This window comes from Podarcis cretensis (genome assembly GCF_951804945.1).
Source record: "Podarcis cretensis genome assembly, chromosome: 10".
Classification (NCBI taxonomy): Eukaryota; Metazoa; Chordata; class Lepidosauria; order Squamata; family Lacertidae; genus Podarcis; species Podarcis cretensis.
This window is the reverse complement of record NC_137179.1, coordinates 37,312,837-37,337,900: the sequence shown is the minus strand read 5'-3', so window position 1 is coordinate 37,337,900 and position 25,064 is coordinate 37,312,837. Positions and strand designations below refer to the sequence as shown.

Sequence of the window (25,064 nt, the reverse complement as noted above, 5' to 3'; positions counted from 1 at the left end):
AGAAATTCATTCCTAGAAGCAGATTCCTTTTAGATCTTCAACTGCAGTTAGCCCTGTAACTCAACTCCTTGCCCTTCAGTCACAAGCAGTGAAATTATATGCCAATCCCCTTTCCAAATTATCCTTGCTTCAACTTTGCTTCCTGCAAAGACTTTTTAAAGATACCAGCGACATTCCAACTCAAGTGCGTAGCATTTGAAACTCTATTCATAGCCAAGAGCTACGCCAAGAATGAATCTGAGAAGATTTTAGGCTATTTTTTTAGGGCTGTCATGTTTGCATGAGCAGTTTGTTATACCATAGCAGCAAAAGTCAGATTTGCTGAATTAATTCTGCTTCATATTGATTAAAGGGAAAGAGCTCTGTCTTTGATTCTATCTAATCACAAACGCACATTTCTGCTACCATGCCTGTGTAATCCACAACACTCTTCATAAGTGACTGAGTTGAATTCACAAAAATAGTGGCAAAAGTTGTATAAGTTGCCACCTGCAGTGCTCCTCGGCCTTTATTTAACAGCTGCCTGGCATGCAGAAATTTGTTAGACACAGCATTTATCAACGTTTCAACCCCATACTAGGAACACAGGAAGCTGCCTTAAACTGAGTCAGACTATAGGCCATCTATTGCAGACACTGGCTGGCAGCAGCTCTCCAGGAGTTCAGACAGACATCCTTCGACCTGGAAATGCCAGGCGTTAAATTAGGCACATTTTGCATGCAAAGCAAATCTTCTCCCAAAGAGGGTAGTTGCCTTATACTGAGTTAGACCAAGTTCAGTATTGCCAACACTGACTGGTAGCAGCTGCCCAGCCCAGGCTTTCAAACAGGAATCTTTCCAAGCCCTACCTGAGGAGTTGAACCAGAGATTCCCCCACCATCACCACCAACAAGCAGATGCTTTTATGGTGAACTGTGCTCCTTCCCCAGAGCAGGGAAAGTCTCGCCTGCTCAAGTTAGGGTGAAGCAGTTGGCTGGAAGAGAAATGCCCCTGTACCACCTCCTTCTAGCTCTATGTATCAGTGTGGGTGGAAAGTTTCTATGCTCCTAAAAAAAAACAATACAGCAAAACCAGCGAGAGTCTTGTGACAAATTAAAGACTAACGTGCTCTGTTGTTTTTGCTGCAACCCACTGTCTAAAATTAAAAACATGCAGTCTTAAAAAACCTCAGCTGCTTTTTAATTGGGCGGCCTTCGGAGGGCCCTTGCCAGGACTACATTTCCCAGTGTGCTTTGGGGCTTAGGAGAGCAGCTCCCGGACGTTGCCTCGCGAGTTCCTTTTTGCCGTAAAGGAAGAAGCAGACGGTTCCTGCGAGAGCGGCGGGCTCCGTCGCTGCTGGGTTGGCTCGTCCGGGTAAGCGGCTTCCTTCCTACCTTCCCCTTTTCCAACTTCGCCTCCTGGCCGCCTTGTCCTGGAAAGTGGGGGAGGCAGCCGGGGAGCAAGGAGAGCCTGACCTGTCGGTTTGGCGCTTGGGAATCCTCTCCTTGCTCCTGCCGGGGAAAGCGAAAAGCCCCTTTCCCAATCCTTTCCTGCCGTTGGGGCGCGATGAGGAGGCGAAGGGAAGCAAAAGCGCTTCCCCACGTGCAGAATGCCCGGGTCGGGTCATTAGGCGCGCGTGTTCACTTCTGCCTCCTCCGACCAGCGATTTCATTGCGAGAGCAAAGCGCCCGTGGCTGAACTGTTGTCAATGATGCCGCGGTAACCTGCCTTAAAATAGATCCGAGAAGTTCTAGTGTTGGACATTAGCGTTCTGACAACCGGCCGAATCATCCGGGTTCGTTTCTGCAGTGCGGCAAATACTTATTGGCTGGTTTGGATGGTTAGTTGCCGCTCTGGAGAGACCCAGGATCTGCATCTGAAAGTGCACACACGCGTGTACAGAAGCGAGCCTGAGGCGAATCAAGGCAGGCATAGGATACATACTGTTCTTGCTTGCCGCTAGGGGTGTAACTAGCGCAATTGAGTGTAAAGAACGTTTCCCGCATTCCCTATATGTGGTTTTGACAGCCTTGGCACATGAAGGTTACTCGCTGCAACAAAAGTTTAGTGGCTCTTTGTTTAAAGTCTCTTTTGAAGGTTCATAAGCATGAAACAGAGTTGGTTGCTCTTGGGACCCCGTGGTAGTAGAAGCCCTCTCCAAGACCACTTCCTGCCTCTCTCTGAATAAAGGACCCCTTCAGAGGGAGGCTTGGGCCCACACTACATAGAAACCTGTTGCATCATTGCTAGCTCCTTCCTTACAGCTGCAAATGCTATTTAAACAGTGTTTAAAAGTGGTGCTGCTGCTCCATATCTGGTGGGAAGCTCCTGATAGTAGGGGGTTGCAGTGGTGGCGGTGGCAGCAGCCACAGACAGCCCTGCAAGCAGCAGATGGGAGTGGAATCTGCCACCTGAGCCAGACCTGTCCATCTTAGCTGATACCATCTTGCTGCTGAAGAAGGGTCTGGGAAGGAGAAACATCACTTCTGAAAAATATCTTGCTGAACCTGAGTGAACAGCATTCTGTCAACCAGCTGCTAATTGGGGCCAAGTTGTTCAAGAGTGTGGTGGCAGGCCAGCTCTAAACAGTCCTGCAAGCTAGGTGTTTTTGTTTTGTTTTGTTTTGTTTTGTGTGTGTGTGTGCACCATCCTGTTCTCTCCTTTTGGTTCCAAGCTAGATCCGGTTTATTTGTAGAAGGAGGTATCTGGAACCCTTTGATTATTGTACTGCTTTTTGCTGTTTTTATGTTGTATTTTTAATTGTTTTAAGGCTGTAGTCCTGTACCTACTTACAGTACCTAGGAATAAGCTTCATTGAAATCAGTGAGATTAACTTCTGAAGAGATGTACAGACTTGCAGAAAAGCAGGATAAAAAGTATTTAAAAATAAATTATATGAGGAAAGAACTGTTCTCACATGGCTCAGGCAGTTCGTGGTAACATTGTTTGGTAATGCTATGACTGAGCCATGGAGCACTTGCATTGTCTTGTGGGGCTCAAAGCTGAGATAAACTTCCTGGGTGGTATTCGTGATTTATGTTCATTAATTCCAGTGGGTCTGCTCTGAGTTGCACTTGGTTGACTACTACACCACTGCCTCCAGAGTCTGTACAATTGGTATAATGAAATTTTAGAGAAGGGGTGGGAAGCGTTTTTTTCAAGCAACCCATTGGTTGTCTCATGAAACTGGTTGGTGGACTCTAGGACACAAAATGGGTGAAGCAGAGAAATTAAGGTGACTCTTACCTTTGTAACAATTGACAGCATTCCAGCCATACATCAGAGTTTTCTGCATACACCACAGACACAGAGGAAACTGCCTTCTACTGAGTTAGGTTCATTGATCCATCTAGCTCAGTGTGGACTAGAGTGGCAGTGGCATTCCAGAATTTCAGAGAGGGGTCTGAACACACCTCTCCATACACACAGTCAAGGATGCGTTTTAGCCAACCAAAAGCACGGGAGGGGGGTGGCGGGGAGCAAAGCCAGCAATAGTCATCGCTGGGGGAGAGTCCCAAGGGCCAGGAAGAGAGTCCTGCCAAGCCACATTGTTCTCCTGGGCCTGAGGTTCCCCACACCTGTCACAGGGAAATAGCAAGGCAAAGATGGAGAAGACTTTGCATAGTGAAAAATTAAACAGTGAAAGTCTGGAAGAGCTATTGAAATGTGTACAACGTGACTTGCAAATTGTGGATCTAATACGTTTTGACTAATCTCCTGACAAACCACTGATTCCCAAACAGTGACGGACTGAACTGCGCAGATTTTCTTTAAACATCACTGTGACGTGACAGCTGTTTTGTCTGCTAGCATGGCCATGGCATCACGGAGGGCTGTGTTGTCGAGGACTGCATGGGCGCGTTTGGCCGCTTTCACCAAGCAAGTTCTGTCTCCTAGTAAGTGTGCATGGATTCTCTTTTAACTCTAATGGTGTGGGATCTTGCTTTGCACACACAGAAGGTGGCTGCTGCTGCTGCTGCCATCACCATGGAGCTAAGCAGCTTGTGGTTCTAGATGGGAAAAGAGTTTGTGTCTCCACTCAAGAGGAGCATGACTGAGCCAGCTCTGCTGCAGCAAAGGCAGTTCAGCAGCACTCCGGTAGTACAAGAAGAGAAGCTTCTTTCTTTTCCCATTCAAGCCTTGTTGCCCAAGTCTGTGTACAGGGAGCCTGGAGAAATGCGCTGCTGGCTGACAGACATGCAAAAAGGAAGACTATATGCCCAATCACTCTGTTGGAGGGGAGGAGCAATAACCGGGAAAACCTGCAATGGCATAGTAGCCTTACATGGATGGAAAAGTAGAACCCTCCCCTTTATTCCTGCCCATCTCTCCCAGAGTATTTGGCATAGAGCTGCCTTCACCAACCTGGTGCCCTCCAGCTGCTGGTAGATTGCAACTCCCATCAGTGCAAGCTGTACACTGCTGGTGCTGATGGGAGTCGTAGTTCAGCAGCATCAGGAGGGCACCAGGTTAGGGAATACTGTCATAGAGTTTGGACCGTGTGCTGCTGCAGAATGGCGTACACACCCAGCTTCCCAAAGGGTGTATGTGTTTGCCCAGCCTTACCTAATTTGGGTGGGTTCCATCTTTTCTCCTCTCACTCCCCACCATTTTTTAACAGACGTATTGAGTGGCAACTCTGCCATGTGGCACCTGAAGCTGGGGAAGGGTCTCCCTTGCATTGAACAGTCTGCAGGAGGGGCAGGGGGAGGGAAGAATACTTGGCTATCAATCAAGAAAGGTAGGACAGAGCTGTGTAGCTCTTCTGTTATACCATATGCCTCTATCTATCTATAGGGTTATGTGGTGTCATACTGCTTTTTTTCAAAGCAGTCTTGACACCTGTAAATACTGTGCAGTGCCAGTGAGGGACATTGCTTGGGGAGTGGCTTTGAAAAGTGAGATAACTTAACACAGACATCCCCAAACTCAGCCCTCCAGATGTTTGGGGACTACAACTCCCATCATCCCTAGCTAAGAGAACCAGTGGTCAAGGATGATGGGAATTGTAGTCCCAAAACATCTAGAGGGCTGAGTTTGGGGATGCCTGACTTAACATGTCTTCACATTGATTTATGTTCCAATCCCTAGTTTAGTACTGTGAGTTGTTACAATGACCACTTTATGCTCAGCAGTGTTCAAAGGAAACCCGCATTGTGCTGTTTTCTGTTTCCGGTGTTTTACTTGGCTCTTATATTTTCAGATGCATCTGTATTTTGTGCTTGTCCCAAATCTACATATTCAGCTCTTCCCGATGACTATAACTGGTATGTATTAAGCCATTCAGATTTAACTCAAAAGTTCATTTCACAAGTGTGTGAAAAGACACCAGGATGTCAGTTGCTATATTAGAAGTAGCACAATTGCCAGTCCACTCTTACTGCTAGAATAATTTATGAATTTTAGAATCTCTTTTCATTTCTCATTAAAAGAAAACACCATATTTTAGTGGAGTTGGGCTTTTGTAGAGCTATGAAGACTTGCTGAAAATGTATTAGACTCTGGAGAGATGCTGCTGGCCAGATTCTAGAAGATTGAGATATAAGGTATATTGGTATAAGGCAGCTTCCTATACACTGCTTTCATAGTAATCACTTTTGTCTTGCATCAGGCTGAACATCTCATTAGGATATCTGCTTAGTTGGGCTTGCTGTCAAGGAACTTGGCTTCAACAGCCCTAGTTTAGGTATTTAGTATTGTTCTACCTTGCCCACAGATTTTTTTGAATATAAATGAAAGTCTCTATGCTCTTTGTCTAATAAACTCACTAATTTGGATGTTTATGAGTGTGGTCAGTAGCTCCATAAAAATGCTGCTGTGAGAGAAAAACTGATATTGAAGTCAGACATTTCATTAGGATTGTTTGGACAACACGTACCGTTAGTGCATATTCTGGTTGCAAAGAACTGGGGAGGAAACCCAAACAGTGCTTACTCACTGTGGAAAGACTGATGCCAAAGTGCATGCCAAAGGTTACATACTTCAAAGGACTATACTACAGGAAAACAAGTGCTCTGCCTTACTGGACAGCTAAACAGCATTTTTGGTCTATTAGAACAACTTTAAATCATATAAATAAATTTAGATCAATTTAAATATTGTATAAAAATATTTTCTTGAGGTCTAGCCTCTATTCTGGATTTTTAAAATTATTATTTCATTTAATTATGCAAACCTTTTAGTTAAATCAAGAAGGAAAAAGCCTTGTCCAATGTCATCTCTTTCTTTTTTAGCAAAGTGGAACTTGCTGTGACATCGGATGGAAAAACTATTGTTTGCTATCACCCTTCAGTGGACATTCCATATGAGCACACAAGAGTATGTGAATCTGCAAAAAAATATCTTCCTGACTTTATCAGGCGAACATAGCTCATCTTTGGGTACCCTTCCAGTTTTCTTCTTGGTGGTTATCCTTTACCATGAACGTGATTTAAAAATAGGCTTGTGCTCAAAACTTAAGCTTGGCACACTTAACACAGCTTAAATTTTCAGCTTGATCACCAAGAAGTTCAGATCTGTGGCAATATATACAAGTTCAGCGGAACACCCTAGTCTTCAGCCCTTTTCAAGACTGCATGCATAATTTCACCTTGCTGTTATTTCCCAAAGTAATCCAGATATCTAGATTATGTTCATCTTTAAATTCTGTTCCATTAAGCAGAGCACTATTTCAGTAGCTGTTCTCCCAGAGCCAGCAGAAAAGAGGCTGCAGTCTACATTTCATGGATAATTAGAAGCCAGAAATGCACAAGTAGTAGTGAGAATGAGCTCTTGCAAGTAGTTTAGTTCCAGCAGAAGTTGCTTGGATCAAAAGAGGGGGAGGTTATTCCCATATAAGGTTCAGAACAGTGGCAGGCAAATAAGCTAGAGAAAAATAGGACTGATAAATTTGTTTGGAGTGAAGAGTATTCGCTTTTGTTCTGCAGCATAATGGGCAGGATTCAGCATGCTGTAATCTTTGGATGGGGTGGGGTTTTAAAAGATGTATACAGCAAAATGGCAAATTACATTCAGCCTAAAACTAGCAATACCTGCACATTTCATAACTGTAAGGCAATAAATATATATGTTTATGGCTTTTCTTTGGGGGGGGGTGTATTTTTTTTTTAGTTTGTTAATTGGGGCAGTTTTCTTTTGACAGCCCATTCCACAACTAGATCCACTGGATTATAGAGAAGAAACACATGATCAAATCCTGAAATCTAGATTGGATGGAAAGGACTTCAAGAACCAGCAAGGTCCTATGATTGAGGAACTTAGTAAAATGTTTTACACAACAAAGCACCGCTGGTACCCTGTGGGACAGTAAGTATTGTGTGGGAGGGTGACGAGTACTGCAGAACCTGGATTGGGTTGGATCCAGACTTTGCCTTCCACATATGGAAAGGCCCCTTCATCCACAGAAGGGTTTTCCTGCTAGCAGAGGGGAGGAAGGCAACATTTGTTGATTCCCTCCTCCCCCAGCAGCCTCCAGTTCATTCTTCCATGTTTTCAGAGGTTCCCTCAACCCTCCAGAATAGTTGGGGCAAAGCTATTTTGGGTAAGATACCAGAATTTTCATCTGCTCTGATTTTAGCTCCTACCTAAATGGCTATACTGATAATAAAGTACCTTAGAGAGAAATATATATCAAGATACATATGAGAAGACTTGTGCTTATCCAATACCTAAGTGGGCTAGGAAATATGGCGCTTGAATTTCTGGAATAGTTTGTTATGTTGAGAATTATTGATAATAATTTAACTCATCTGTTCCTACCAGTAAGATTTATATTTTATTTTTTGTATAAACAATGTAATTCATGCAGGCATGAATACTGATCCAGTTTTATGTTTGGCAGTCATCTATAGCCCTACCAACAAGAAAACAAACTTGCTTTTTTTAAAAAATGCAGGAATTCCTTTATTTTGTATTTTTTAACATACCTTTATTTATACTTATTCAAAGATATAGAAAACTTCATTCCCATTCAAAGTATCACAATGAACAGTAGATGGTGAAAACAAGGCTTTCCTCTAAGATAACATGTCTATAAAAGTCTACAGCATAAAAGTTTACCACATAAAATATAAGATTACAAGCATTAACATAGCTGGAGCAGAGCTTCTTAGCTGCCAGAGCAAATTTGGCTACCAGATGAGTATATTGTAGATATTAGCTATGAGTTCAACTGTCACTTCCTGGAGCGGATCAGCCTGGGAACCGGTTAAGAGTAGACAATAAAACATTTCCATTGGACTTTGTATAAAAGGAGCAAATCATTAGATATCCTTGGCCTGATTACATCCATAAATGTGTTTCCGTTCCATATGGGGTATTCCAAAGTATCCCCCCCTCTAAGTAAATCGAGGGCATCTGCTGGAACCTTATTTTGACAAAAGGCCCCAATAGTTTTTTCCACAACTATTCAGGGTCTCAGGGTAATGGGGCCTTGAATAAAAAGGTAAAGGGACCCCTGACCATTAGGTCCAGTCGTGACTGACTCTGGGGTTGCGGCGCTCATCTTGCTTTATTGGCCGAGGGAGCTGACGTACAGCTTCTGGGTCATGTGGCCAGCATGACTAAGCCATTTCTGGCGAAGCAGAGCAGCGCACGGAAACGCTGTTTACCTTCCCACTGGAGCGGTACCTATTTATCTACTTGCACTTTGACGTGCTTTCGAACTGCTAGGTTGGCAGGAGCAGGGACCGAGCAACGGGAGCTCACCCTGTCGCGGGGATTCGAACCACCAACCTTCTGATTGGCAAGTCCTAGGCTCTGTGGTTTAACCCACAGCGCCACCCGCATCCCTGGGGCCTTGAATAGTTGTCCTTAATTCGAGGACACCAAATAGACTCATCTGAAACCTTGGAGAGCTGCCGCCAGTAATTGTGGATGTTACTGAGCTGGATGGACCAGGTAGTAAACAGATTTCCTATTTTCCTGTGCTACACACATCACCTAGAATTGTGTGTCGCAGTCTCTGGCCATATAGTCCTACAGTTCAGCCACTGTGGATGTAGTTTAGCATAGAAGCAGAAGTCTTGATCAAGCTTTTTTTTAGAACAGTTAGCAAGAGAGACACAATCTGATGCTGTGCTGAGTATAGGATCAGATATAGGACTCCTAGGGAACTTTCATCCTTTGTGTGCTGCTGGAAGTTGGATTTGCCCACGAACCAAAAAAGTACAGGGTATTTTTGCACTACAGAAGACTTGATTTTTATTTTTATTTTGTATTGGGCAGACAAATATACAAGGTATAATAAATGTAATGTCAAAACACAATGTCAACATGACAATCACTGGTCTCTAAAAACGGAGTATTCAAATGACTGAACGTATGACAAAATACATTTTAATGTGTTTCTTCTCTTTTTTTTCCTTCAAGGTACCACACTAGACGCAAGAAAACCAATACCCCTAAAGACAGATGAACACCATGTTTGTCACCTTGTCGTTGCTGTCGGGGCAAGCGACTACTTAAGTGGATGAGATTGCTTTGAAAGTGTATATATATGTTAGGTTGTCATTAAAGTACTTTTATAACTCAAACTTGCTTTGTGCCTTCGCCCGTTCCTGTGTGCTGGTTTGCTGTGCATAATTTCAGAGCACAAGGACTGAACTAACAGCTCGCTGTTCCTACTAGGGCAGACCTTGGAAAACAAGGCCAATGCTGCAGCTGAAATGAGTGTTAAACAGGGGGTTGAAATCCAAGGCAACTTTGTGATGAGCAGAGGGAGCCCAGAGATCAAGAAGGAAATGCATAGCCAACAGAACTGGATGCCTCAGACTTCTAGGAGACTGACACTAAATAAGTGAAACATGATGACCACGAAGACTTACGTGAAGAAACATTAAGCCTCCAGCGCCAGTCATGATGGCAAGTAATGCCTGTGTGGAACATTCATGCTATGCCTACTACTGGAATTAACCAGCTCTAGTAAAGCTGTGTTCCAGAAATAATTTACTGAATGTTATTGATTAGCAGTTTCCCCAATGTGGATTGAAGAATTTGGCCTACATCCAATGCTGTAGCTCTGCTCACGCAACAGAATTTCCTCTCTTCCAGCCCCCCACATGCACAGAAATCAGCTCTGAAGGAGCAGGGGGGGGGCTGGGAAGGAAACAGAGGTCCTGTTTTGCGAGCAGAACTTCACTAGCACAGCAGTAAGAGACAACCCTTGAAACAGTTTTATCTCTTAAGTCTTTGGACTCCCAGTTTGGCTTACAAAAATAACTAGTTATAAAAAAACCAGTGTGGAACTTCAGCTCTTTGCTTACTGATTTAAATATTTTATTAGTCAAAAAACTATCATTTACTAAGTAGTGTAGAGAGTAAAGCAGAAGATTGTTCTTGCTCATTGTGTAATAGAATACACAATGAAAAAGGGATTGAGGGGAGAAAGCAATTTCAAGTATCAATTCTTAATTATCTAATCTCAGCAGTACTTGACTGGACAGTTAAGTCCAGTCGCAAATGACTCTGGGGTTGTGGCGCTCATCTCGCTTTACAGGCTGAGGGAGCTGATGTTTGTCCGCAGACAGTTTTTCCGGGCCATGTGGCCAGCATGACTAAGCCACTTCTGGTGAAACCAGAGCAGCGCACAGAAACGCCATTTACCTTCCCGCTGGAGCGGTACCTATTTATATACTTGCACTTTGATGTGCTTTCGAACTGCTAGGTTGGCAGGAGCTGGGACCGAACAACGGGAGCTCACCCCGTCGCGGGGATTCGAACCGGCGACCTTCCGATCAGCAAGCCCCAAGCCTCTGTGGTTTACACCACAGTGCCACTCGCGTCCCAGTCTTGACTAATAATGGGAAAGATATTTGTTCATATGTTGTAGGCACGGAATTCCCAGATTTCCTGCATAATTGGAACGTTGCATAAGAACATGAATGATTTGGCTTGGAACATCTTACAAGACTTAAAGGTAAAGGGACCCCTGACCATTAGGTCCAGTCGCGGACGACTCTGGGGTTGCAGCATTCATCTCGCTTTATTGGCCGAGAGAGCCGGTGTACAGCTTCCGGGTCATGTGGCCAGCATGACTAAACCGCTTGTGGCGAACCAGAGCAGTGCATGGAAACAACCATTTACCTTCCCACTGGAGCAGTACCTATTTATCTACTTGCACTTTGACATACTTTCAAACTGGTAGGTTGGCAGGAGCAGGGACCGAGGAACGGGAGCTCACCCCGTCGCGGGGATTCGAACCGCCGACCTTCTGATTGGCAGGCCCTAGGCTCTGTGGTTTAACCCACAGCGCCACCCATGTCCCTAGACTTAAGTTTCCCCAAAGCATCAACTCAGCTTAACATTGGGGAAATTAAATGAAGCTCTCAGGTGCTCTTTTACCATTTCTGCTTACACTTGTAGCCATCTTCTTCAAAGTACGGGAACAGCAACTCCTCTGATGGTACAGATTATGTCCCAGAGAGCCTCTTCACAGAAAGGTGTTGAAGACATGATCTAGAAAAATATCTCAATCTATTTCGGTGGGATCTGTCTAGGGCAGCTGGAAACATTACAAATATTTGGGGGGTGGGAAACGTAAGAGAATTTATACCATTAATCTGCACTGTCAAAGAGTCAGCTCTCACTGATTAAAACCAGCATGCCACCTGCTGCCCAGGTGCCTATGGAGATGGGAAGAATTGAAGCAACATTTGCTCCAAACTCTGTATTTGGGTGGGTTGGAGAGGAAAGTCATGTCCTCGGAAAGTATTAATCTTGGAAGCAGAAAACCAAGTGCATAAATGCATGCAAAACTTGAGTTCCCCAAGTATGTGAAAGGTAGACTAAGACTAAACTGTACCTCATCACTTCAATTAAAGTGGCATGAGGGAGTTGGTGACTCAGATCTGAAAAGTAAAGGAAAGATAAATGGTTCCATGCTATCAATAGTAAGGTTAATCAATCACAGTAAGTAAAATATATAAAAAGAGAAAAGGTACAGAAAGCAGCTACTAAAATAGCAACATTAAACCAGAGGAAATGGTTTTGTACCCTTCTGGAAGAAAAAAAGAATTAAGTTACCCAGAGCACTAAAATTACGAAAGACAAAATATGTTATTTCAGTTAAGTGTTTGGAAAGGAAAGGAATATTAAAATGGGAGCAGATCAATGTCATGATAGTGGCATTTTCTTTTTGGTTTTACAAATGAATCTATTCTGTAACCACTCCTGAATATAGATGTTACCATTACACATTGCAGTCTCAACCAGCAGAGGGCACTGCTAGACAAGACCTCGGCTTTAATTACCTATAATTTAACTACATACAGTGGTACCTTGGTTCTCAAACTTAATCCATTCCGGAAGTCCGTTCCAAAACCAAGGTGTACTTTCCCACAAAAAGTAATGCAAAATGGATTAATCCGTCCCAGACTTTAAAAAACCCCTAAAACAACAATTTAACATGAATTTTACTTTCTAATGAGACCAATCATCAATAAAATGAAGGCAATAATCAATATACTGTACTATAAAATAAGACAATATTGTAGATGATAAAAAAAAAATTCTTACCTGATGATAGTCATTGTTTGGGTGGGGGGCTTTTATCCATTTCTGCAGTCACACAATCAACCTGGGTTCCACATTCCCCAAAACGAAGGCACTAGGCAGTCCCCCAAAAGTCCCCAAAATGAAGGAGCAAGGCAGAGACAAAGGCAAAAGACAGACTCCCAAAAACAAAGGAACAAGGCAGAGTCCCAAAATTTTCCACTCACCCCTTCCATTGAGTGGGTAGCAGTGGCGTAGCGTGGGTTGTCAGCACCCGGGGCAAGGCAAGTAATTTGCACCCCCTAACCCTGGATTTGCGCCCCCTAACCCTATCCCTAACCCTAACCCCCAGATGTTGCGCCCGGTGCGGCCGGCCCCCCCTGCACCCCCCACGCTACGCCACTGGTGGGTAGGCTTACCTGGCAAGGTGCCACCCACCTTGCTACCAGCTGGGAGTGGGGTGGGGGCCAGTAAAGGGCTGGTGCTTTGTTTTCTTACTTGGAGTTCATCACTGGACTTCGCTGTTGTTTAGGTAAGTGTTCCTCATGGGGGTTGTTTGGGGTTGTGGTGCAGCCTGCTAGGCCCTCCCATGGCGGACGCCTTTTTCCCCCAGCAGTGGAGGCCGAATCAGGGCATGTTCAGCTTCCGAAAAAAGTTTGATAACCAGAACACCTATTTCCGGTTTTGCAGCGTTCGGGTTCCAATCTGTTCGTGAACTAAGCTGTTCGAGAACCGAAGTACCACTGTACTAGAATGGGGGGGCGGGGGTAGAGAGAGAAGTAAAATGAAGACTTTAAGACATTATCAACAATTTGAGGAAAATTTGAAGCGTGAGTGGGGTACACCAGGAAAGTTAAGCAGTTTGTAAGGAACTATAATACTGGATCATTTTTACACTTTTCTGAATAATTTGGCACAAGGGTACCTAAGTGAAACTATGTGTTTGTCTTGGTTCTCTGAAAGGAAGGGGAAGAACTGAACAGCTCCCCTCTCTTCGTTTGCAAGTCAAGAGTGGCAGGAGGTGATGCAAAGATAAAAATAGGGCACATGTTAATACTCTTATTATTTACAGAAGTTCAATTTAAAAGCAAGATGATTCCAAAGACATTTACAAGCTGTTTTAAAGTAACTTTGAAGTGGCCAAGAACATACGTGTAATGCTATACATGTTAACTTGACGATAAGCCCAATTGTATTACATTAGATTTGCTCCTGAGTAGACACATAGGATTGTGCTGTTAATGAGCTAGGCCTCTCTTTTCCAGAGTGCATCAAAGTGACACCAGATTCTGCAGTGACAGAGTATCATTTGCCACTTGTATACAATACTCATAAATCCTGAGAAGCCGTGTATGGCTACAAATACAAAATGGGCAGCTAGAAACTTAAAGAGCTTCAGTAAAAGGAAACTAGAAGAAGCTGAAAGACACGGCTATGCTAATAAGCCACCACAAGGTGGTCCCTTACAGCCATGCAAATGGAAATAAATCAAAACTGGTCTTGCCATTGTTATTTGCTATAGAGCACTAGCAATGTACATTTATATTAAGCTTCCTTGGGGTGAGCTTGTGGTATTTATGTGCCTTTTCCATCTAGAAAAAGCATAATTCAGTGAGTTGAGAGTGCTTGCTTATGAAAAATGTGAACCCTGAGAGTTGGTGAAAGTGTTTCTAACTGGTACAAAACCAGTCTTGAACATTTCAATCCAGCAATATGTTTATTTACTGACAGCAGGAAATATTTCAGCCCACAGCAGAAAGACAGATTTTGTGGCTATTCTTATTTCAGTTATGAACAGAAGAGGGCTCCAAGCTCTGCACTAATTGGATACGGAAAGTGCATGAGTGTTGAGATGCTTCAGTCAGCAGTACCAAACATCTCCATGAGTGTACTGGCTACAGAGGAGGCAGGCAGATCATTATGGTCTGCCCCAGGAACATCAGACTATTCTTCCCTGCACACACAGCAAAACACTTTGTTAGGGTTTGCAAAAGTCCCTGCTCTCTGGCTACTGCAGATAGAAGCAGGCCTACCGCCCCTATGATTTGCACATGTACTCAGTTATGCTGATATTTCCAGTTAATGTGAGGCTCTATGTGTACAGTATTCTCACTCCCTTAGCTTACTACAGTAGTGTTTTCATTCTTCACTTCAAACAGATCTTAACTTTTAAGTATGTGGAAGAAGCCTTTCTGACACAGAGAATTGCTCACTTCCCCCCAAAGCTGTAAGGATCAAATGAAATGCAATGGCAGCAGTTAAATGTGCTTAAAACACCCAATCATTTAGAAACTACAAAAAGGGGTGAGTAGAAGATTTTTAAAACAAGCTGACAAAAGGAGTGCAAACCTCTTCCCAATCAACTGCAACTTACCTCGCCCATATCTATCTATCTATCTATCTATCTATCTATCTATCTATCTATCTATCTATCATCTATCATCTCCTCAAATGAGCTGTGCCTGTATTCTCCAGCAGTGGGAAAGCAGCTTGGGGAGTGACTGAGCAAGATGATGGCTGGAGAAGAAAGAGTTAAGCATCTCTCTTGAATCTCTTGGTGGTATTCAACTATATCTTTTCAGTGGTGGTGCAGTGGTTAGAGAGTTGGACTAGGACCTGGGAGACCAGGGTTCAATTCCCCACTTGGACATGAAGCTCACTATGTAACCTTGGGCCAGTCACCATCTCTCAGCCTAGCCTACCTCACAGGATTGTTGTGAGGATTAAATGAGGGGCATGTTAACTATGTAAGCCACTTTGAGTCCCATGGAGAAAAAGGTGGGATATAAATGCACCAAAAAATTAAATAACATTAATTGACTTAATTAAGACAGGTTCATTAATTTCAATGGGTATACTGTTGAGTAGAACTTAATTCAATACCACCCTCTGATTCCAGGCTCTCTCTGCTGCTTTTCATTATACAAAAACCAGAGAGAGAGGCCACTGTAGTATAACATCTTGAACCTTTTCACTGCCTTGTTCATATATTTGGGAACACTGCTTGCTCATTCGCTGTTGCTTTCATGAATAAGCTAATGATAGAATACCTAAAACAAAGTTATAGTTCAGATAGTAGTTTGCTACTTAACCACAAAGATAGCACTTATGTAACCCCTGTGCATGGACTAAGTGCTTGGATTTTATATTTGAAGTTTTAATGTGCAGTATTAATAATGAACAGCAATCCATCTCACACACAAAAAGCAGAAATGCAGTCTCACTGGTATAGGTCTTTCAAGATTTTAGGGATACTTAAATGATGTTTGCATTGTGTTACACTAACATGGGAATACGTTGGGGGTGGGTGCCTGTAATCTAATTGCATATGCGTTGAAAGCATCCGTGAATACAGATTGTATTTCTTTTCTGAAAAACACAAGACCACAAACCAATCCCAGGTACCGCAGAGGTAAAGTACACGCTTTGCATTCTCATTGTCCCAGGGTCCCTTGGCTTTGCCTGCTATTTGTGTGGGACAGGGCTAAAAGGCTGAAATTCAATGCATACTTATTTGGGAATAAGTTCCACCGACTCAGTGGGTCTTCTGAGTAAATATGATAAAATGACACAATCACCGATGGTAGTTCCTTAGTTTTCTATAAATTCAGTTGTCCTTACCAAAATGTTGGTTTCACTCTCTCGTTTTAGTTAGGTTAAATGAATTAGATAGCAACAAGCAGTCCTTCTTCATTCACCAGATTGCAGTCAGGAGTACAAAGGCCTCAACAGGTTTCCCTCACAATTTTATTATCTTAATTGCATCTAAAATGCTTTGCAGCCATCAGCAAGCTTAAACCTGATATTCCTGTTTCCCCATCTAGAGGCTAGATTGTTTGTTTATTGTTAAGTGGGTGGAGCAGATGTAATAAACCTTAATCTGTTGTACATTATAATTAGCAGGTGCAGAAATTAAGAGAAAATACCACTGTCTTTTCAATTGGTTCTACAGAAGCACGCTATTAGGCAGGTAACAAAATTTAATGCACATATAAATTGTTCCTGGGTAATGGACTGGATTAGAGCTAATAAACTCAATAAATTAAAACAGAAGATAGCATTTCAATGCTTTTGTTTTATTGCAAACTTCACCTTTTGAAGAGTATGGCATAAATTCCATAAGGAACCAAACTAGTAATTTCTCTCACCTGCCTCCAACAATTCCTTGTAGGTTTCCACTTCTTCATATTCTTCAACCATGTCCCAGCCCTGAGCAAAATAAAAAGGTGTGGATTCAAATTCTTGCCTAGCAGGTGTCTGGGATCACCCCAAAACGGTTGTTAAGGAAGAGGCAACTCCTCCAACTGGACCATCACCTTTAAAGACTGAGTAAGATACTGTCATCCCTAGTCTGTACTTCTGTTGTAAAATGAAAATTGTCATTAGCCATGGTTCTCAATAGACGCCATGCTTTAGCCCTTGGCAACTCTATGGTGAAAGTCAATTCCATTTTATACCAGAATTGTACAAAATGGAGTTAAGAAGATACCTGCTGGGCTTCAGGTTATCAACCAAATCTAGTTAATATATTTTATCACCATTATAATCAAGAGCAACATTCCTGCAGCAACACTGCGTGGTTACATCAAGGAATTGCAATATAATTATTCTGATGTTATAGCATGGCTATATAACTTCAGCGTAAGCTAAGCCACATGCTGTCTCACAAACTAATTGTACCTTTGCATGGGCATGTTCACACCCAAGAACAATGTATATGGGGGGGGGCAGGGGCGGGGAACTGAGCTACAAAGAGCCCGAGGAAATAAAGGTGACTGAAAAATCAACGCAGCCAAGTATGCCTGAAGTTTATTCTTGCCAAGCATTCCCGATGTTCTAATTGGAGAAGAGCTCATCCTGTGGCAGGGCTAGAAAACAGGTCTTCCTATGCTAAGTCTGAACTGAAAGCAGGAAGGAGAGAAATACTATGTTGAAAGCCAAGTGCTAGTTTTTTCTTCCAAGACCAAAGAAAGCAGCATGGGGAGGGCAGGCAGGGATACTTCCTCCCACCCCAACATAATAGTTGACACTGGCACACAGAGCTAGACTTGCATGGGTGCCATTATGTAAAACCTGTTGGGATCCGAGTCTCAAAGTCTGTGTTGGCTCAAATGGAGGAAGGAGTGGCATGCAGCACACTTCCTGATTTCTCAGAATTACTCACTTTCTGCCTGAATTCTCAGAATTGCTGATTTCTTTAAAAACACAAAAAAACAAGTTTTCGTCAAACCATCAGATATACATAATAACCTTAAGCCAATATGTACTAAAGCAAATACGAACATAAAATTTCCCCACCCCATAATATCCAATTTTTAGGCAAACATAAGATTTCAATGGCCAGTTCAAGACTGGAAATAATTCTGGAAATAATTCCAGATATAAACAAATGCAGCCATAGTCTGGGAGCCCCATCTTGCATCCGTGTGATAGATAGGCATAGAGTTAGTTAGTTGCTTTCTGTTTCACAACAAACTTGTGCGTTAAATTTGTAGTTATGAATAAAGAATTCTTTTAAGGTGGGGAAACAGATTGAGAATTGCTTACTGAAGAGTATCCAGAGAGTTCAAAATACAGCAGGGAAATAAATACTACAAGCACATTGGAAACGGTAATGTTGCAGGATAATTTTTTGTTAGGACCACAGCAGGGGAGGAATGGGTTAGACTCACAGCCTGCAACTGCTATGCCTACGATGATCCCAATTATCAGCCCTTCTATTTGCATTTTTTACAATTTGCATGTTAATGCAAAGATGTATTTTTAAATATTGCATCTAGTCTGGCCTTCAGTATAAGATGAATTCATGTATTCAATTTAATTGGCATACTTTTTTTCAGGACAAACAATAAAGTTGTCATGTTATTTGTCATATTCTGCTATGCCACTTTGGTTAGAAAAAAATTCTTGCTTAAGTGAGAAAATATGTGAAGAGCCTCAGCAATACTGCAATAAAAAAGGGTCTCAAGTACAAGAATGCATATTCTCTTTTCAGTAAGGAGTTGGAAAAAGTTTGCATTTGTGCAGTGCTTTTTTCATGGGGTACGCAGGGATATGCATACCCCTAAACATTTTGTGAATCTAAGTTTGGCCTCATTGAGGGGCAGTATTTCAATATGAGTAGGAAAATGAGAGTACCCCTTAACATTTTTATTTTTATTTTAGAAAAAAAAGCACTGCATTTATGTGTTGCTTTGTTTTCTCCCTCTCAAGGATCTCAACTCTGGTCCCCTGTAGCCCAAATTCAACACACTGTTAATTATGTAACATTGTCTTCCATTTGTCAGAAAACATATTACACCTTCCCATAACTTATTGAATGTAACCCTGTTCTCTGAATCTTCATTTTTGCAACGAGCAGGGCAAACTTCAATTTGGGGCACAAGAGGAAACGTGTTTTAAGCTTTTACTCTCATCCAGTCTGTAACTCATTGCTAGAAGGCGTTTACCAGTTTGACAGTACAATCCTAACCAAATTTATTCAGAAGAAAGCCTGAGTTCAATGTGGCCCCCTCAGGCACACCTCATGGTACTCACCGAGGCCTCCTGACCCTAACAAATATTTAGATTGAGGTGGGGGTTTTTGTTTTGTTTTTTTGCTTGGGGGTTGGGAAATCACCTATTTTGTTTTGGATCTGTGTATATTTGTTTCAGGTACATATGTGTTTGGCTTACGGGTTTGTTTTCTTTTTATTGGCGTATGTGTGTGATTCTGAGCATTACTGTTTTTTCTTCCTCTGCCAGATGGGTATTTTGTCGTGTCTGTCTACAGTTTATTGGATTTCCAAATGTGCCCCGGGCCCCCCAAAAATTTAAACCCCCTGCCCTAGAAAGTGTGGTTAAGTTTGCAGCCAGGCTTCCATCAAATCACTCACTAGGGCCCTTGCTGCACTGGCCACACCCTTCAGAAGGTGTGGAGAGGGAGGGAATCAAACCAGTCACTCTGTAGGTTAGAAAATGTTTGTTATCTTATCTACATTAATAAACTGGAGCCAAGAACTCAGGTTAAAAACAAGACTGGGAGAATGGAAGGTGGAGTTTGATTCACTTTCAGTCTACAATCCTTGCGATCACTGAGAAATGTCAGAACTGAAAGTTGTTTTCTAATCTGGAAGGGTCTAGAACAGGGTAGATAAAAAGCAATGTTTTTTTTTTTTAAAAAAAATTATTATTTTTTAAAATTTATTATTCCAAAAATGAAACCTCCATCTGGTTGTAAATATTAAGATTATACCAGCAAGAATGAGTCTTTCTGTAAAAAAATATGATTTAAATCAAGTCTTACTGAATAGTGATTTAAATCAAGTCTTACTGAATAGTGATTTAAATTGATTTGATTTAAATCAAATCCACCCTGGTCTAGGATCAATAAAGAAACAGAAACAAATGAGGAAGTCGGGCAAATAATCAGGTTGCCTACTTTTTTTTTCTTTGGTAGGGATTCCAACTTCAGGTTGCCTAAATGATACAACTTCTTTTTTTTTTTAAGATCACTTGTATTTCCAAACAAAAGACAAAGGTTACATTTCAGCTGGCTGATGAAAAACCTTTAATATACTTTAATGTATTTTACTGGTTGAGCCAATGCATTCAGAAGTCAGCATCGCTGAGTTCAATAGAGCTTACTCCCAGGTAAGTCTGGACAGTACAGCAGTCATGCCCCCCAAAATTCATATTTAAGATACCAAATGATTTCTTATTGAAACACTGCCATCGCATCCTTCATTTTCGTACCAAATTTCTTCCAGAAAATTAGACTACATCTCACTAGCAAAAAAAATCTCCATTTCCCCACTTTTTGAGGTTTACATAAGAATACAGCTAGTTCAGGCCAAAGGCCCATCTAGTCCAGCATCTTTGTCCTCAAAGGGGACAAGCAGATGCCTGTATAAACCCCCTAAGCAGCAGCAGCAGCAGTCTCCCTATTTGATTCCCATAAACTAGTGTTCAGAGGCATACTGCCTCTGAAGTGGAGGTAGAACATAGCCTTCTTTTCTAGTAGTCATTGACAGCCTTATCCTTCATGAATTTGTCTAATTCTCTTTTAAAGCCATCCACGTTGGTGGCCATCACTATATCTTGTGGGAGTTAATCCTATCAACTACATGCTGTGTTGATTTTATCTGTCCTGAATTTTCCGGTATTCAGGTTCAATTTGGAAGTGAGAACAGCAGGAGAAAAGAAGGGGGATAACTCAAAAAGTTTTGAAAAATACTGTGACATATTAAAATACTAGCCCAAGACACAAATATTGAAAGCACTGCCACACAATCCTGCTAAATATGAAAATATCAACAACTAGACCCACCAGCTGCTATTACTCCAGAGGGAGGCTTTCTGTTCTCTGCATTTCAGTACTACAGTCACTAGAGGGGAAAAGCAGATTTTGTTCTCAATTAAATGCTGCAAGATCCCATAATTTTCCTAAGTAGTGATTAGGGTACTGTACTATGTACTGTTCTAGAATCAAATCCCCAATTGGTCTTGAAGTTCCCCAGCTGACCTTGGGCCAGTCACATTCTCTCCCTGCCTAACCTACCTTTTGCAAGGTTCGGCCAAAAAAGTGAGAACCTTGGAAGACTCCCTGAGTTCCTTGGAGGTAGAACATAATAAAAGAATAGGTAATTAATTAATCTACTTGCCAAAGTACAAGAACTCTAATGAGTCTTTTTTCTGTAATTAAATCTGAGGGAGAGTAACTTCCTCTGTATTTTTATATTATTACTTGCCCCATAACCCTTTCGAAATCCTTTTTTAGTGACTCCATATTTCTCTTTTCAGCAGGAAGCTGAAAAGGTTTCTTGAAAATTCAAACAAAGGATCATGAGAAAGCAATTTAGTGGCAGAGAAAGTCTAAAGATGCTGTTTATATCTAAAAAAAAAATTAACAAACAAAAACTGGATGAAGTCACGTATACCACAAATACTTAATAAAGACGTATTTGTCTCGGAATACATTGCAGAATTTTTTCACGATGAATCAGATGGGCTTAAGGAATTTTTTCAAGTCTAAAACTAGGCCATATTAAATGAAACTGTCTTCCATAACAGATTTGTTCCCAACTGTGCTTTGAATTTTTAAAAACACCCACGGACCTGTTCTGCTGACATTAATTCTAGTACATACAAGACAAACCAAAAATGTAGGAAGTGCCTTAGGAATATTTACAAACTTGTTGTCCCCCAGAAGGGAAACTAATGTTTCTGAACTAGAATTATTAAGTTATCCAATGCCAATAAATTATAGCTTAACTATAAGGTATATCCGTCTCATAATTGTATACTTAAGCAGCAACAAGTTTTAACATGTGCATATATCTCAGAAGGTGTTTACTACACATAATTTGATAATCATGCTTAGTCCTATGCAATTTACTCAGAGGTAAGCTCAGAGTTCACAAGGTAAGCTCATTAAATAAGTTCATGGTTCACAAGGAACTAGGCACAGGATTGGAACCCAAATTTGAAGACAACAAAGTAGTAAATAGGAATCCAAAGCATTGAAAATGTACTTTTAACCAGCTAGTTCTAGAAATAATGTACTCATGGGACAAAGTGCTCTAAACAGATATGCTTGCAAATTACTTCTCTCAACTCAGTCAAAAGCAAGAGATTTTAATATAGAATTATAATTAGAAACATGGAAATCTACAATGCCGTTTTCTACTTTGCCACCATAGCCGTCTTGCACTGGACAAATAGCCAGTTACATATTACTCTCTACATGATGTGTTCAGGAAATGAATTAACACCTACAAATTTTAAAACCCATATAAACCAGATCCTGAGCATGTTTACTTAGAAACAAGTTCCAATGGGAATTGCTTCCTGGAAAGTAATCCAAGAACCGTGGCCTTAGCCAGAAGCAAACCCCAATTATTTGAAGTAAACGAAGGGGGAATCAAAGTCCTCCCTATTCATAACAATTGCTTACAACAGACAGATACAGCGTAGCTTGAAGCACACATAAATATTTTACTTATTTATCTAGGAAACTTGCCTTTTCTACATAACAATTCAAAAAGGAGAACAAAAATGAAAGCAGGATACAATCTAAAAATAACAAACCTATCTGAAGAAAATAATAAGTGGGAATGGACTATAACAACCAAGAAAACCGATCAGGTATTTAAACCACAAAAATTATTTATAAACCAGAAAATGCCTATCAAACTGAACAAGTCTCTGAAGCCCATTTAAAGGAGTCACAGTCCTAAAATCTGGTAAATGGTCTTTCTTGAGGCCATTGGCTCAAACAACCTGGGAGCCATTCCTAAGAAAGTCCTCTTTATGGCAGCCACTAACCGTGATAGGCAATAGCACTCTAAGGAGGCAGGTACACATGAAAAAAGACACTCTTCCTCAAATACCCTAGTCCCAGATCACTAAGAGTTTTAAGGGTGCAATCATAAACACTTTTTATTAGGGAGTAAACCTCTCAAAGACAGTGGGACTTACTTCTAAGTAAACATGGAAAGTACTGAATTGCGAAGTTAAGATCTAGCCCCTTGCATAGGAACCAAATGCAGATCAGTGGAGCTCACACAGAATTGGCATTATATGGCCCTAAATCCCAAAATTAGCATGGGTGCTGCATTTTTAAAAGGTATGAAAACACTTCTTTCATTATTTTCTCAGCTTTAGTAAGAAATGTGAAGAGATTTTATTTTTGTATTTCCATGTAACTAATTGTCTTGCAGCAGATGGGTTTTACGTTGATGGATTAAAATGTTTCCATTGTTATGCTGTTTTACTCCCTCCATGGGGCTTCTTTATTTGTAATTGTTTAATTTAAATTGCACTGAAAGGGTACGGTTTATGCTTTCTAAGTAAAATAAAAGTCAAATGTAATTCAAGGCCAGCATTACATGGGCTTCACCCTCCTGCCAGCCTGAGGAGGGAAAGATGTAAAGCATGATGAACACCCTGGATTTTCTATTAAAAATAAAAATACAGTGGAAACAAATGCTTAATGTATGACATGGCCCTAAGTCTGAACCCTGTATTTACAACCATTCAGAGCTGCAGTTTAAGGCTGCAATTCTACACACACTTCACTTGGGAGAGAGTATCTTTCATCTTTTATGTTGTGAACTGCCATAAGATCTACAGATACAGTGCTATATAAAAATTTAATAAATAATAAATAGTAATAATCTCACTAGGACCAAATTCCACATAAACATGACTGGGGCTTGCTTGGGATAACATGCCACACATTCATAAATGTGATATCTCTATCACAATAACTTTTTGTGTTCTTTTCCTGCCGCCACAAAAGTTAAAGAAAAAGCTTTAAGCACACCATTGTTTTATTTTCAGTGCCTAAGGCATTATCTTACTATAGATTGATTGATTGATTGATTGATTGATTATTCAGTGGCCAATAGTAATTTATAGAGTAGAATTCTCATTAACAATATTTCACTGCATTCAGTACCAACTAGTAAAACAGGTTTCTTGTCTTTTACAGGTTCTAAACCACCACAAGCAGGTGCCAAGAGGTTTTTTTTAAATACACATCCTTAAAGGAAACAGTGGTGGTGTGTTTGTAGGAACCTGTTTTCACTGTCCATGCATATGATGCAGTATCAAGCCCAATGCCAATTACATGGGGAAATTCTCCAACAAGAAAGAAACAAATTCCCTTCATTCCGTGGGCTTTACTAAACTTGGTGAGGTGGTGGAATAATGCTTGGCTATTCACAGTGTCCCCCTTATGGGCAATTTCATTTTGTTCACTAAGAAGAATGGATCAGTCGTTTCCTTTGCCACTTTGCAACCCAAATCCTATGTTTATTTGGAATGAAGCCCCACTGTGTTCCACAGGATTTATTTACAAGTGAATGTACAGGAATAAATCATTAGAAATGATTATAGATTTTCCTCATTACAAACTCATTGGCACATCATGCCCATTCCTTCTGGGGGAAACAAGCAGATCTAAAACGGCTAGCTTACCACATTTTGAAGGAATGCACATTACCTATTCGACCATTATCAACAGCGATTTCGTTGCCTCTTAAACCGGCACCTCTGAGCCACTGCACACTTTCAAAGGGAAAGCACCGACCCATCACTGTGTCACAATCGCACACACGTACTCGGCGAAGGCATGTGTACACGCAACGCGAAGCTGCGCTGCCAATGGTGGCTTACCAGAGTACGTACACGCGTCTGCCACGTACACACAGAACAGATTCGCGCGCCATCGACACGCAGGTTCGGCATAGCTCCCCGCGATGAAGGAACGGTCACATATCTCCAGCCAGCCCAACCAGTTTCGTACGACACATTTCATAGAATCGCCAGTTGAAAGGGACTCCCAAAGTAATCTAGTCCAACCTTCTGCAATACCCGGGTGGTCTCGAACCACCAACCTTCTGGTTAACAGCCAGATGCACTAACCCATTGGGCCACTGGCACGTTTCTCCGGTCAGTTCTCTTTCAATAGCTACAGACAACAGAATCTCTCTGACAACAACAACAACAACAAAAGCTGCAGCATCGACTCTTTTCCATTGGCAACCGGTCAGTTGGAAGAAATGGCTGCTTCCTAGCAATTGCAAAAAAAAAAAAAAAAACACCATTTCAGG

At 41.5% G+C, this 25,064-nt stretch overlaps 1 protein-coding gene and 1 long non-coding RNA gene across 4 annotated transcripts; one reads left to right on the top strand and one right to left on the bottom strand.

Moving 5' to 3' along the window:
* The first annotated feature begins 1,239 nt into the window (after window positions 1-1,239).
* On the top strand, window positions 1,240-9,512 carry MRPL42 (mitochondrial ribosomal protein L42). The gene is made up of 6 exons (XM_079993490.1): window positions 1,240-1,353; window positions 3,723-3,875; window positions 5,183-5,246; window positions 6,213-6,297; window positions 7,121-7,284; window positions 9,349-9,512. The coding sequence occupies exons 2-6, from the start codon at window positions 3,791-3,793 to the stop codon at window positions 9,392-9,394; spliced, it is 444 nt and encodes a 147-aa protein (XP_079849616.1). The 5' UTR covers window positions 1,240-1,353; window positions 3,723-3,790; the 3' UTR covers window positions 9,395-9,512.
* Window positions 9,513-9,661: 149 nt separating this feature from the next.
* Window positions 9,662-25,037, bottom strand: LOC307225575. 3 transcript variants are annotated; one of them, XR_013843081.1, is made up of 3 exons: window positions 24,430-25,037; window positions 12,967-16,677; window positions 9,662-12,583 (listed from the first exon to the last, which is right to left on the bottom strand). It is a non-coding gene; the product is annotated as an uncharacterized lncRNA (long non-coding RNA). The 3 variants fall into 3 exon arrangements; XR_013843082.1 differs by lacking the exon at window positions 9,662-12,583 and having other exon boundaries at window positions 12,880-13,216; window positions 16,617-16,677; XR_013843083.1 differs by lacking the exon at window positions 9,662-12,583 and having other exon boundaries at window positions 12,880-13,211; window positions 16,617-16,677.
* Window positions 25,038-25,064: the final 27 nt, after the last annotated feature.